Raw genomic sequence first — 16,207 nt, forward strand, 5'->3', positions numbered from 1 at the left:
GATGTACTCGGCGCTACAATATCACGCACCTCCCGAGCGGGAGATGCAGGTACTGACACGTGAGGCGAGTTAGTCGGCATAACTCTCCCCTCGTTGTTTGGTGAAATTTGTTCAATTTGTACAGATTGACTTTTATTTAAAGTAGCATCAATACAGTTAGTACATAAATTTCTATTGGGCTCCACTTTGGCATTGCAACAAATGACACAGGCATCTTCCTCTGAATCAGACATGTTTAACACACTAGCAAATAAACTTGCAACTTGGAATACAATTCAATTAGAATAATATTAAAAACGTACTGTGCCTCTAAGAAGCACAGAAGATCTATGACAGTTGAAAATTAATAAATTGAAACAGTTATAGCCTCAATCCTTATAAACAACACAACTTTAGCAAAGGTTTAATCCCATTAGCAAAGATAACAAATTCTGAAAGCAGGAAACAAATTACAGAATAAACGTTTTTTGTCTCAGTCAACTATAATTCTCACAGCTCTGCTGAGAGAAATTACCTCCCTCAAAATAAGTTTTGAAGACCCCTGAGCTCTGTAGAGATGAACCGGATCATGCAGGAAATACAATGAGCTGCTGACTGAAATATCTGATGCGTAGCAAAAGCGCCAAAAAACGGCCCCTCCCCCTCACACACAGCAGTGAGAGAGAACAGAAACTGTCAGAAAAAAGATTAAGCAACTGCCAAGTGGAAAAATAGTGCCCAAAACATTTATTCACTCAGTACCTCAGCAAATGAAAACGATTTTACATTCCAGCAAAAACGTTAAACATAATTTCTAGTTATTAAACAGCTTTATGTACTTCTTACAGTGTAATTCTAGTGAAGTACCATTCCCCAGAATACTGAAGTGTAAAGTATACATACATGACATTATATCGGTATGGCAGGATTTTCTCATCAATTCCATTGTCAGAAAATAAAAGCTGCTACATACCTCTATGCAGATTCATCTGCCCGCTGTCCCCTGATCTGAAGTTTACCTCTCCTCAGATGGCCGAGAAACAGCAATATGATCTTAACTACTCCGGCTAAAATCATAGCAAAAACTCTGGTAGATTCTTCTTCAAACTCTGCCAGAGAAGTAATAACACACTCCGGTGCTATTTTAAAATAACAAACTTTTGATTGAAGATATAAAACTAAGTATAATCACCATAGTCCTCTCACACATCCTATCTAGTCGTTGGGTGCAAGAGAATGACTGGGAGTGACGTAGAGGGGAGGAGCTATATGCAGCTCTGCTGGGTGAATCCTCTTGCACTTCCTGTTGGGGAGGAGTAATATCCCAGAAGTAATGATGACCCGTGGACTGATCACACTTAACAGAAGAAAAGGTGTGCCAAAGAAAATAAAAAATAATGTGAAAAAGTGAATATGTTAAATGCTCCTTATCTTGCTTTCCTTTTTTTTTTCTCTCTCTTGCTTTCTTCTCTATAAATCTGTGTTAAATTAGTTAATTTCTCGCTGATCTAGTTGTTGAGGCCTTCCTTATCCCAATTTAGGATCTGTTGTGTATAAAATTTCTATACCGGGTGTGAAAAATATATTCCCGTAATGCAGATTATGTTATTTCTCTGAGTGAGGTCTAGAAAAGATAGAAACCTCTTTATATAGATTAATCCATGCCAGATAGATTTTGCTTATAATTAGCTGAGATAGGACAGTTAGATAGGGGATATCAATTGTAAAAAATTATGTTGATTCTCTTAGTACATATTATGTTATATCTCTGTAAATAGTCAGATGGCAAACTCAGTATGTATATATAAATACAGGTGGTTTTGCTTGAGATTGATTACAGTTCTAGACATTGATTTATTATCTTATCCCTTCTATTTCTTTCAGCTAGCCATATATCTTACTACCAGAACGCTTTTCTAATTAGAATATTTTTCACGGGCTGAAAATATAGCGTCTCTGTACCAAATCCTAAAGTTATATGTTTAGCTGAAAGAATTTGTGGAGTAATCTAAGAGATATTTAGTTAATATTTTCTTTTTGTGAAAACTCTTATGACAGTGACAACTTGATAAGCAAACATTTATGTAATAGGCAGACTATGTTTGCTTATTATTAGTTAACTTATATTTGTTAAACACAAAATGCTAGTTAAATAAACATTTGTCTGTTCTCATGATATTGGGTATATCTCTGTTTGCATTAAAAAAAAAAAAAAAAAAAAAAAAAAAAGAGAGAAAAAAAAAAGACAAAAAAAAAAGCAAAACAGCAGTCAAATTTATGTAGCAAAGTCCATGTGTCCGAGAGATAGCTTTTACTTAAATTTAACTAAAGTTTCCAGTCTTGCTATCTCTATTTTTCCTTTCCTTTCCCCCTTCTTCCCTTCTTTCACTATAATAGTAAAAAAGAAAGTACCTGACCCCTGTCCGTGGGGAACTTTATGGTGAGAAGTTCTTTGCTTCAAGAAGGGGGAAGCAGGATTCCAGGTAGGTTAAACAGCCGGGTCCCCCTCTCGCAGCATCGGTGGGGGGGGGGGGGGGAAACACCGGAGACAAGAGTGAGCAAAGTCCCTGCTTTTCGATCTCCGGGTTGGAGAGTTAAAGTATATCCGCCCTTTCACCAGGTAAATCCTGCTGGTATGTGAAGAGAGCTTTGGCTTCGGTCAGGAATCTGAGAGGCGTTTGTAGATGTTGCTGCTTTAGAATCCGCAGTTGCTACCCTCCTCTCCCTCCAAGCGTGCTCAACCGCCAGGGTGCTTGTTTGCAGCCGCCTGTGTCTCCGACTCTTACGCGGTCGTCACCGCCACTCTCTCTCATCTGATGGATCCAGGCCACCAGGGAGAAGAAATACAGTTGGCGTCTGCAGGCTTGGGGACTACCGGGTGTCTTGTCTCTCCGCCTCCGCTAGCAGCAGTTAGCTCCGGTCCGCTCCCAGCCAGTCTCTCAGCCTCCGCTAACAGCAGTCAGCCCCGGTCCGCTCCCAGTCACTCTCAGCGCTTAAACCTGGTTACCTGACCGCATCCAGACAGGCTCTAGGTTGATCAAGCCAGGTATAGCTTGAGGGCGGGGTCCTGGCGGCGGTGTCTTCCTCTGTGTTAGTTTTTTGCTGATGCCGGTATGAGAGAAAAAAAGAATAGGGCTAATCGATGTATCCGTTTTTACTCAGTTTTGTCCTGTTTCATTTGTCCCATGTAATCTTGCTTTTAGACTTTTAAATCTCAGGGGGTGTTTCTCTGTGCCCTGGGATGTTATGTAAAACAAAGCCTATTGTTTAAATCTCTTTCTCCGCTTTGTCAAGTTTGTGGCTTAATCTTCAACCAAATGGCCCTTGTACTTGATGTGGATTCAGTGTGTTGTTTTAACACTGTTAGGGGAACCGGTAGCCGCATGTAACTTGCTTTGACAAGCTGCCCAAGGTCTAGGGTGTTCGGCACGAATTCCCTCTGCCAATAGCTTGTTTAGGTAATGTGGAGCAGGTGTCTACCTGACCTTACACCTGTGCTCCTCCCATCGGATCTCCAGGGCATGTCGGTGATAATTTTTTTTAAAAAACAGAATATGATCTTTATTGCATAAAATGAAATCAGTACATTTGGTACACATTCTAAGAGGGGGTTCCACCATGGCTTTTAAACATAATGAACAAGGAGTTTCTTCTATGTCAGACATGTTTATACAGACTAGCAATGAGACTAGCAAGCTTGGAAAACACTTTAAATCAAGTTAACAAGCAAATATAAAAAACGGTACTGTGCCTTTAAGAGAAACAAATTTTGTCAGAATTTGAAAAACAGTGAAAATTTGAAAATTTTTACAGTGTATGTAATAGGCTAGCAGAGCATTGCATCCACTTGCAAATGGATGATTAACCCCTTAGTTCAAAAAACGGATCAAAAAAACGAAATAGACATTTTTTATTTTTTTTTAACAGTCACAACCAACTGCCACAGCAAGCTGTGGTCCTACCTTCCCCAATAAACGACTTTGGAAAGCCTTTGAGCCCTTTAGAGATGTCCTATAGCATACAGGGGACTCCTAAGGGAAGCTGGATGTCACAGTTTGTAATTTTAACTGCACCAACTATAACTTTTATACTATAACAGTGGAAAGCCTCAGTAAAACTGTTTCTAGTCAAAATTTAAGCCAGCCATGTAGAAAAAACTAGGCCCCAATAAAGTTTTATCACCAATGCATGTATAAAAACGATTAAACATGCCAGCAAACGTTTATATTGCAATATCATAAGGGTATTACCCCTGGGAGTAAGCATGATACCAGTCGTTATTAAATCACTGTATTCAGGCTTAACTTACATTAATCCGGTATCAGCAGCATTTTCTAGTGTTTTCCATCTCTAGAAAAAATTATAACTGCACATACCTGATAGCAGAATAAACTGCACGCCATTCTCTCGCTGAAGTTACCTCATCTGTGTAATCCCCTCAGACATATGTGAGAATAGCAATGGATCTTAGTTACAACCTGCTAAGATCATAGAAACCTCAGGCAGATTCTTCTTCTATTTACTGCCTGAGATAAAATAGCACAACTCCGGTACTATTTAAAAATAACAAACTTTTGATTGAAGAAAATAAACTAACTATATTTAACCACTCTCTCCTACAACATCCTAGCTTGTTGAGAGTTGCAAGAGAATGACTGGCTATGACAGTTAGGGGAGGAGCTATATTACAGCTCTGCTGTGGGTGTCCTCTTGCAACTTCCTGTTGGGAATATCCCACAAGTAATGGATGATCCGTGGACTGGATACACCTTACAAGAGAAATTGGCTAGTTTGAAAGCCTTAATCCTATCTTGTATCTCCTCCAACGGAGTCTCTACTAAAATTGATTCAGACAAGGCGTTGCACTAATAATATGCCGCACTTACTACTGTGGCAATACAAACTGTAGGTTGCCATTGAAGACTTTGATGAACATACAACTTCTTCAAATAAGCTTCCAGCTTTTTGTCCATGGGATCCTTAAAGGAAAAGCTATCCTCTACAGGGACTGTAGTTCTCTTAGCCAGAGATGAAATAGCTTCTTTTACTTTAGGCACCGTGCTCCAAGAATCTTTAATGGAGTCAGCAACAGGAAACCTCTATTTAAATAGGGAGACGGGAGAAAGGAATCCCTGGTTTCTCCTATTCCTGTAAAATAATCTCCGCCACACGGTCTGGGACAGGAAAAACTTCCCCAGAGGAAGGAACATGATAGTATTAAGTTTACTAGACTTCTTAGGGTTGACACAACAGAAGTATTGGAGTCGTCCAAGGTAGCCAATACCTCCTTTAACAGTACACAAAGGAGCCATTGACAGAAGCAAATAGAATGACTGGGGATTATGGGTAGGGGAGTGACACTTAACAGCTTTGCTGTGGTGCTCTTTGCCTCCTCCTGCTGGCCAAGAGTGATATTCCCACTAGTAATTGAATGACGTTGTGGACTTTCCATATCTTAGGAAAGAAATATAGTACCCATAGCCGATCTGCAACTGGAGGAAACCAGCAGAAAGCCCAGGCCAGTGCTGAAACATAACAGAAGAAGAACTGGAATAGGAGTATATCGACGAAGCAACAGGAAGAGGCAAAGGACCTTGCAACCCCCATGGCAAAGCATGTGACTAAATCCCCACTGGTGAAACAAATGTCACTTCCAAAACTCCAAATACATCCCTCTGACTGAATCTGAGAACCCCTCTCTCTGAAAATGCACATCTTCATTCTTCGACCACCTCCAGCAGAGGCAAAGACAAGACTGAGGTACTGGTGAGGTGGGAGGGGTTTTATATATTTATTTGGGTTTGGAAATCTTTGGCTTCTCCTAGTGGTAGGGAATAGTAATTCCCTAGAGTAATGGGTCGTGGACTTTCACCACCTGTATGAAAGAAAAGATATGTTACCTCAAAATGTCCTCAGTTTACAATAGTAAGTGCTCTGTGAACAGTTATTCTTCAGCTTCTGTCAGCTACATGTTAAAAAACAACAAAAAAAAAAAAAAACAATCAGCATCATTAGTGCTGAGGTCACACTTTGCTTTACTGTGAGATTTCATAGTACTGTAAATTGAAGAGGGAAATAACATGACTGTGCCTGCACATATCAGATGCATGCTCCCTTGCAAGTAATTGGACCAGCATTCTGATTGGCTGCTTAAAGTCCATTTATAATGGGATTTGGCAACAAAGGAAATTTTGAGGTTAAATATATTCCATTTTTATATAGAGATGTTCAGGTGATATTTTCTAGTCAGCTTTTTGCAGCTGTTCTGCATCAATTTCAAGTGCTTTAACATTTAGGTACCATTTCCCTTTTAAAAGGGCACAAGACTATATACCCATAAATAATGATTATATCACTGAACAAATATCACAAAAAGATTTGTTTTTGTTGTAGTCCAAAAGCTATACTTCTTAAAATAAAGCTATAAGAAGAAACACCATGATGCAACTCATGGTATATCAGTAACAATGCCTCTAGAAAGAAATGATCATATATTATTTACCTAGATCCTTCACAACTATTTTTTTTTCTTTTAAAATTTAGGGTCACCTTCAATTAAGAAAAGTGAGTACAGACATACAATAAATATAGAAAAACATTTCAAATCAGAACAAATAAATTATTTGGTAAAGTGAGCTACTAATGAAAATTAAAACGGTCTCATTTCATTTCTATTAAGATTTGACATCTGCTTTATCATCTAATTACTCACTGAAAAGAAACATAATTCTCAATTAATTTCAAATATAAGGACGAAAGAAAGAAAGAAAGAAAGAAAGAAAGAAAGAAAGAATGAAAGAAAAAAAAAAGAAATTGCTTTATTTTTTCCAGCAATACTGAATCTACTGATGTTCTTAAAGAAAAGCAGATCCATGACTTTGAGCGTCTTTTAACAATATTTTATTTAGAGTTGCACATTACTAAGGAGTGGAAGAAAAATATCCCTGCTGGAACCATCTGCCGGGAAATGAACACCTCCTGAGTGCTCTTTCAAGTGAGTAAACCAGCAACAAAATTATTTAAAAGAAAAAAAAAAATGATCTCCAGCACCCCAGTGGGAGGTGAATAAGCCAAAAATAAAGAAGATATATATATATAAATGCAGGAAGCTAGACACACATTTAACAATGGCTTAAAAAAAGCTCTTGAGATCATAAAACACTATTGTGTTCACACCAAAAAAAAAGGTAACATTTGTTATTTTCAGCTATATATTTTGAGCACTTTATTTGATCTTCCAGTGGCATATTTAAGCTAAAAATGTTTTTTGGAAGAGACACTAAAGCAAACATTTTTATTAAAAAATATTTTTCTAAACTAGACATGAACACCCATGTTTAGGGACATAAAACCCAGAAGTTGTTATTTTTATGATTCAGATATAGAGAATATCATTTTAAACAACTTTACATTTTCTTTGTTTTCTTGTTCTTTTTTGTTTAACAAGTAGGACCATACAGGTGTCTGAAGCACTATATGGTAGCAATCAATGTAACACATTAGCAAGAGCACTAGATGGCAGCACTATTTCCTGTGCTCCACACATGCACGCTACCTATCTGGATATCTCTGCAACAAAGAATAACAAGAGAAGAAGCACATTTGATAATTAATAAAAGTAAAATTGGAAACTTTTGTAAATTGTATTCTCTATCTGAATTATGATAGGAACATTTTGGGTTTCATGTTCCTTTAATTATGTTTCTGTTACGCTGTTAAACATAATTTATGCTTACCTGATAAATTTATTTCTCTTGTAGTGTATCCAGTACACGGATAATCCATTACTTGTGGGATATTCTCCTTCCCAACAGGAAGTTGCAAGAGGATCACCCACCGCAGAGCTGCTATATAGCTCCTCCCCTCACTGCCATATCCAGTCATTCGACCGAAACAAGACGAGACAGGAGAAACCATAGGGTGCAGTGGTGACTGTAGTTTAATTAAAATTTAGACCTGCCTTAAAAGGATAGGGCGGGCCGTGGACTGGATACACTACAAGAGAAATAAATTTATCAGGTAAGCATAAATTATGTTTTCTCTTGTTAAGTGTATCCAGTCCACGGATCATCCATTACTTGTGGGATACCAATACCAAAGCTAAAGTACACGGATGATGGGAGGGACAAGGCAGGATTAAGCGGAAGGAACCACTGCCTGAAGAACCTTTCTCCCAAACACAGCCTCCGAAGAAGCAAAAGTATCAAATTTGTAAAATTTTGAAAAAGTGTGAAGCAAAGACCAAGTCGCAGCCTTGCAAATCTGTTCAACAGAGGCCTCATTTTTGAAGGTCCAGGTGGAAGCCACAGCTCTAGTAGAATGAGCTGTAATCCTTTCACGGGGCTGCTGTCCAGCAGTCTCATAGGCTAGGCTTATTACGCTCCGAAGCCAAAAGGAAAGAGAGGATGCCGAAGCTTTTTGAACTCTCCTCTGTCCAGAGTAAACGACAAATAGGAAAGATGTTTGACGAAAATCCTTAGTAGCTTGTAAGTAAAACTTCAAGGTACGGACTACGTCCAGATTATGTAAAAGACGTTCCTTCTTTGAAGAAGGATTAGGGCACAATGATGGAACAACAATCTCTTGATTGATATTCTTGTTAGAAACCACCTTAGGTAACAACCCAGGTTTGGTACGCAGAACTACCTTATCTGCATGAAAAATCAGATAGGGAGAATCACATTGTAAGGCAGATAGCTCAGAGACTCTCCGAGCCGAGGAAATAGCCATCAAAAACAGAACTTTCCAAGATAAAAGTTCAATATCAATGGAATGAAGGGGTTCAAACGGAACTCCTTGAAGAACCTTAAGAACCAAGTTTAAGCTCCACGGGGGAGCAACAGGTTTAAACACAGGCTTAAATCTAACCAAAGCCTGGGAAAATGCCTGGACGTCTGGAACCTCTGCCAGATGCTTGTGCAAAAGAATAGACAGAGCAGAAATCTGTCCCTTTAAGGAACTAGCTGATAATCCTTTGTCCAAGCCCTCTTGGAGAAAAGACAATATTCTAGGAATCCTAACTTTACTCCATGAGTAAGTCTTGGATTCACACCAATAAAGATATTTACTCCATATCTTGTGGTAGATTTTCCTGGTCACAGGCTTTCGTGCCTGTATTAAAGTATCAATGACTGACTCGGAGAAGCCACGCTTTGATAGAATCAAGCGTTCAATCTCCATGCAGTCAGTCTCAGAGAAATTAGATTTGGATGATTGAAAGGACCTTGTATCAGAAGGTCCTGTCTTAGAGGCAGAGTCCATGGTGGAAAGGATGACATGTCCACTAGGTCTGCATACCAAGTCCTGCGTGGCCACGCAGGTGCTATCAGAATCACCGATGCTCTCTCCTGTTTGATTTTGACAATCGGTCGAGGGAGCAGAGGAAACGGTGGAAACACATAAGCCAGGTTGAAGAACCAAGGCGCTGCTAGCGCATCTATCAGCGTCGCTTCTGGGTCCCTGGACCTGGATCCGTAACAAGGAAGCTTGGCGTTCTGGCGAGACGCCATGAGATCCAACTCTGGTTTGCCCCAACGATGAATCAACTGAGCAAACACCTCCGGATGGAGTTCCCACTCCCCCGGATGGAAAGTCTGATGACTTAGAAAATCCGCCTCCCAGTTCTCCACGCCTGGGATACGGATTGCTGACAGGTGGCAAGTGGAACTCTGCCCAGCGAATAATTTTTGAGACTTCTAACATCGCTAGGGAACTCCTGGTTCCCCCTTGATGGTTGATGTAAGCCACAGTCGTGATGTTGTCCGACTGAAATCTGATGAACCTCAGTGTTGCTAACTGAGGCCAAGCCAGAAGAGCATTGAATATCGCTCTTAACTCCAGAATATTTATTGGAAGGAGTTTCTCCTCCTGAGTCCACGATCCCTGTGCCTTCAGGGAATTCCAGACTGCACCCCAACCTAGAAGGCTGGCATCTGTTGTTACAATTGTCCAATCTGGCCTGCGAAAGGTCATACCCTTGGACAGGTGTACCCGAGACAACCACCAGAGAAGAGAATCTCTGGTCTCTTGATACAGATTTAGCAGAGGGGACAAATCTGTGTAATCCCCATTCCACTGACTCAGCATGCATAATTGCAGCGGTCTGAGAAGAAGGTGCGCAAATGGCACTATGTCCATTGCCGCTACCATTAAGCCGATTACCTCCATACACTGAGCTACCGAAGGGCGCGGAATGGAGTGAAGAACACGGCAAGCATTTAGAAGTTTTGATAACCTGGACTCCGTCAGGTAAATTTTCATTTCTACAGAATCTATAAGAGTCCCTAAGAAGGAGACTCTTGTGAGTGGGGATAGAGAACTCTTTTCCTCGTTCACTTTCCACCCGTGCGACCTCAGAAATGCCAGAACTATCTCTGTATGAGGCTTGGCAACTTGAAAGCTTGACGCCTGTATCAGGATGTCGTCTAGATACGGAGCCACCAATATGCCTCGCGGTCTTAGAACCGCCAGAAGTGAGCCCAGAACCTTTGTAAAGATTCTCGGGGCTGTAGCCAACCCGAAGGGAAGAGCTACAAATTGGTAATGCCTGTCTAGAAAGGCAAACCTTAGAAACCGATGATGATCTTTGTGAATCGGTATGTGAAGGTAGGCATCCTTTAAGTCCACTGTGGTCATGTACTGACCTTCTTGGATCATGGGTAGGATGGTCCGAATAGTTTCCATTTTGAAAGATGGAACTCTGAGGAATTTGTTTAAGATCTTTACTGTTTAAGGTGAAATCAATACATTTAGTACATATTCTCCTATGGGGCTCCACCATGGCTTTCAAACATAATGAACAAGTAGTTTCCTCTGTGTCAGACATGTTTAAACAGACTAGCAATGAGACTAGCAAGCTTGGAAAACACTTTAAACAAGTTTACAAGCAAAATTTGAAATAACAGTGAAAAAAGGCAGTTACACCAACAACATTTTTACAGTGTATGTAACAAGTTAGCAGAGCATTGCACCCACTTGCAAATGGATGATTAACCCCTTAATACCCAAAACTGAATAATAAAAGACAAAAACTTTTTTTTTGTTTTTTTTTTTAAACAGTCACAACAACTGCCACAGCTCTACTGTGGCTTTTTACCTCCCTCAAAAACGACTTTGAACCCTTTTGAGCCCTCCAGAGATGTCCTGGATCATGCAGAGGGAAGCTGAATGTCTCTGTCAGTATTTTTAGCTGCACAGAAAAACACTAAAAAAGGCCCCTCCCACTCATATTACAACAGTGGAAAGCCTAAGGAAACTGTTACTAGGCAAAATTCAAGCCAGCCATGTGGAAAAAAACTAGGCCCCAATAAGTTTTATCACCAAATACATATAAAAACGATTAAACATGCCAGCAAACGTTTTATATTACATTTTTATAAGAGTATGTATCTCTATTAATAAGCCTGATACCAGTCGCTATCACAGCATTTAAGGCTTTACTTACATTACTTCGGTATCAGCAGCATTTTCTAGCAAATTCCATCCCTAGAAAAATATTAACTGCACATACCTTATTGCAGGAAAACCTGCACGCCATTCCCTCTCTGAAGTTACCTCACTTCTCAGAATATGTGAGAACAGCCATGGATCTTAGTTACTTCTGCTAAGATCATAGAAAACGCAGGCAGATTCTTCTTCTAAATACTGCCTGAGATAAACAGTACACTCCGGCACCATTTAAAAATAACAAACTTTTGATTGAAGAATAAACTAAGTATAAAACACCACACTCCTCTTACCACCTCCATCTTGGTTGAGGCTTGCAAGAGAATGACTGGATATGACAGTTAGGGGAGGATCTATATAGCAGCTCTGCTGTGGGTGATCCTTTTGCAACTTCCAGTTGGGAAGGAGAATATCCCACAAGTAATGGATGATCCGTGGACTGGATACACTTAACAAGAGAAATACATTATACCAAACATTTGTGTAAGACAATTCTAGCAGTTGTACCAATACTTAAACGGACATGAAACCCAGAATTTTTGTTTCATGATCCGGATACAGCATGAAATTGTAAAGAACTTTCCAAATGTACTTCGGTTATCAGATTTGCTTATTTATCTTTGTGTTCTTTGTTGAAAACCATACCTAAGTAGGATGAGGAGCAGCACTACTGGGAGCTAGTTGCTGATTGGTGGCTGCAAATATATGTCTCTTATTATTGGCTTACAAGATATGTTCAGCTAGCTCCCAATAGTGCTTTGCTGCTTCTTCAAGTATATTAAAGGGATGTGAAACCCAATTTCTTTCATGATTCAGACAGAGCATGCAACTTTCTAATTTACTCCTATTATCAAATTTTCTTTGTTTTTTTTATTTAAAAAACAGGAATGTAAGCTTAGGATTCGGCCCATTTTTGGTTCAGACCCTGGTTAGCACTAGCTGATTGGTGGCTACATTTTGATAATAAAAGTACATTAGAAAGTTACTTAAAAAAAAGCATGCTCTATCTGAATAATGAAAGAAAAAAATGTGGGTTTCATATCCCTTTAAGAGAATTAAGCTAATTTGATAATAGAAGTAATTGGAAAGTTGTTTAAAATTGTATGCTCTATCTCAGGGGTGCTCAACCTTGGTGCTCTAGAAGTTTTGGGACTACATTTCCCATGATGCTCAGACAGCTAATGCTCCGTGTCAGAGCATCATGGAAAATGTAGCTCCAAAACCTCTTGAGCACCAAGGTTGAATACCTCTGCTTGGTTGCTTTATTTGCTTGGTTATCACCATACTAAAATATGTCTGTTTTTATGATGAGATGTATGTGAAACATTCTATACTGTGATTACTTACATCAGAGCATTGGCCTAAAAAATAGAGACCAGAAACATGAATTCACCAAGCTTTTCAAGAATTATGGCTATGAACAGTAGTTGATTTGCAAAAATGTGTAAATTTTGCTACCAAAATGACAGTATTAAATGATTTTAATATCACATTTTTATAAGAGGAAACCAGGAGAACAAAGGTGTCCCGGAGCGGAATAGTATTATTTAGGGCTATAAAGTCACTTACATCAGTACGGCTAAAAGTTATGATATAAAAATATGTGGTGTACCTAATAAAATACCCATATGGGGAGTGGTATATTGGTAAAGGAAAGAATAGGTCCAGTATATGGCTGGTCATAGAAACAGGCAAAATTAACCAACATTTAGTCACAAATATTTTTTAGACAATGGACATACTATATATTTATCTAGTCTGATGTGTTATAGATCCATATAACCTCCTTAAAAAAGGGGAGGAGACCAGAAAATGTTGACATTACAAAAATAAACACAGTGAATTGTTGAGTTATACCCATTGTATCCTAAGGTGAAATACGCATCTATCACTTTGAAGTGATATTCAACCCCTTAAACCAATATGACGTATATATATGTAATGCAGTACTTTACCAGTGCTCCGGTTCAATATGAGAGCAGATGCCAGATTGTTACAGAAGGTGATACTGTTTGTGTCACTGTCTGTAACGATTACCTGCTGATGCTGGCGGGAGGTGTAGAAGGGAAACCAGCAGCAGGATGAGGGGAAGGGAGGGGTATGGCCCTACACTGCAGAAAATAAAATGAAGGGAAAGGGAGGGAGGGATGGGGAGCTACACTACAGAAAAAATATGGGGTGAGGGTGTGGGAGTCCCCTAACGATCATGGGAGGGGGGAGGTTTGGGGAGCACTACACTAAATAAAATAAATTAAAAAATAAATATATATATATATATATATATATATATAGGTATTTATAGGTCCTGGAAAACAGTTGCCAGTACTAAAGATGGCTGCAAGTAGTGGGAGGGTTAGAGAAATATTTGGGGGGGATCAGAGAGGTGGGAGGGTCGAGGAGGATCACTATACTGCAGAAAAAAATAAAAATAAAAAAAATGAATAATAATTAAAAAAAAAAACTGCATACTGTCAGACTGTCTGCCAATACCTAAGTTTAATATATATATATATATATATATATATATATATATATATATATATATATATATATATATATATAGTACAAGACATTTTGCAGTAAGCAGCTATTGTTAATCAAGTTTGGTATTTAAAGGAACATTCCAGCCAAAATTGGATTTCACCTGGATACATTTCAGTTTTGAATATAAACATTTTCGTAATTTATATGCATTAGCAAAAATGCTTCTAATAAAAGCTATAGCTGTTTCAGAAGGGTATTTAAAGGAATACTAAACCCAAATTTTGTCTTTAAAGGGACATGAAACCCAAAATTATTCTTTCATGATTCAGATAGAGAATACAATTTCAATCAACTTTCCAATTTACTTCTATTATTTAATTTGCTTCTTTCTCTTGTTATCCTTTGCTGAAATGTTTATCTAGGAAAGTTCATGTGCAGCAGAGAACCTATGTTCTAGCTGTTGATTAGTGGCTGCATATATAAACTGATTGTCATTGGCTCACCCATGTGTTCATTTAGAAACCAGTAGTGCACGGCTGCTCCTTCAACAAATTATACCAAGTGAATAAAACAGATTAGATAATAGAAGTAAATTAGAATGTTGTTTAAAATTGTATTCTCTATCTGAATCATGAAAGAATTTTTTTGGGTTTCATGTCCCTTTAATGATTCAGATAGAGCATGCAATTTTTTATTTTTTTATTTATAAAGAGCTTTATTGTAATATAGTCAAACATACAAACTTGCCTCTGGTTACATTATGAGCCTCAGAAAAATTCCCACATTAGGAGGTTATGCATGAAATACAATGGCATATGGAAGGAGTGGGGTGCCAAGTCGCATTCAGTTTGTTGTGAAGTTGGGTGTTGCCACCATCCATACCCAGCGGAAGATGATTTGTCCACTTTTGGACCAAAAAGTATGTATCCGTAGAGCATAAGTGGGTAGGTGGGGCAGAGATATCTGGTATTTCTAACATTCAATTTCTATATACAGAGTTGGTACATAAATGCATATAAGTCCTAGGAGAAGCAGCCCCGTTAGGAGAAGGCAATTTTAATCAACTTTCTAATTTACTTCTATTATCAATTTTTATTTGTTCTCTTGCTATCTTTATTTTAAAAGCAGGAATGTAAAGCTTAGGAGCCGGCCCATTTTTGGTTCAGAACCTGGGTTACGCTAGCTTATTGGTTTGCTAAATGTAAGCTCTATCCAGGGGACTGAACCTAAAATAGGCTGGCTCATAAGCTTTACATCCCTGCTTTTTTAAATAAAGATAGCAAGAGAAAGAAGAAAAATTGATAATAGTAGTAAATTAGAAAGTTGCTTAAAAGTGCATGCTCAATCTGAATCATGAAAAAAAAAAAATATGGCTTTAGTATCCCTTTAAGTATGCACCATTCACCAGAATTTTAAAAATAGCACTTGCTCAGGGAGCCTAAGGTGCTTGTATCATCTGATACACACACATATATACATAGATACACACACACACACATATACATAGGATACACACATATACATAGAAACACACACACATATATATAGTTATATATATATATATATATATATATATATATATATATATATATATACACACATAGACACATTATATATATATATATATATATATATATATTATAAATACTGCATTGCTGAAACAAAATATTGCGGTTCTGTTGACATTATGAACAATTGCATAGGATAAAAGGACAAAAGCTATCATTATATGCTACAGGTATTCTACTATCTGCATGTCTTTATTTTTAGCATGATAATAAATAAGCAGATGGTACATCATCTATACCTACAAAGTAACATGTTCCAGAGAGAAACCACAACCACTAAAATGCTCTATCTTTACATTGTTTTTCTTAAGTGTTCATTAATCAATAATTAAATAGATGTTAAACAGTAAAACATATTTTTACTTATTGTCATATTTCTAAGATGAATGCATTGTATTTGTATTACACTGTCTATGAATAAAATACAAAATAAATCATTTAAGAAAAAAATAAATCTTTCTATATATACAAATTTACCTTGAATAATGATCGACAAACATATTCATAAACCATGTGCTTCAGAGAGTGTATTAATGCCTTGATTCTCACTTCAGTAGATTCGGATTCCTGTTAAAAACATAATGTTTGGGGTTGTTTCTTTAACACAAAAGGGAATACAAACCTAAACTTTTTATAAGATAATTGATAATCTGTGTAATCTAGAAATATTTAAAAAATAAAATAAAATAAAAATTCAAGTTACTCCAACAAAAATGTGTCAACAATTTTGA

The 16,207-nt window shown here is 37.9% G+C and overlaps 1 protein-coding gene across 1 annotated transcript in view; it reads right to left on the bottom strand.

Moving 5' to 3' along the window:
* The window catches only part of DYNC2H1 (dynein cytoplasmic 2 heavy chain 1), a 1,178,830-nt gene that overhangs the window by 530,189 nt on the left and 632,434 nt on the right, over positions 1–16,207 (bottom strand). Inside the window, exon 68 of the mRNA XM_053705582.1 lies at positions 15,954–16,043. Within this exon, the coding sequence (XP_053561557.1) occupies positions 15,954–16,043 (90 nt within the window). The remainder of the gene's footprint in view (positions 1–15,953; positions 16,044–16,207) is intronic.

The sequence above is a fragment of the Bombina bombina genome, chromosome 3, assembly GCF_027579735.1.
Source record: "Bombina bombina isolate aBomBom1 chromosome 3, aBomBom1.pri, whole genome shotgun sequence".
NCBI lineage: Eukaryota > Metazoa > Chordata > Amphibia > Anura > Bombinatoridae > Bombina > Bombina bombina.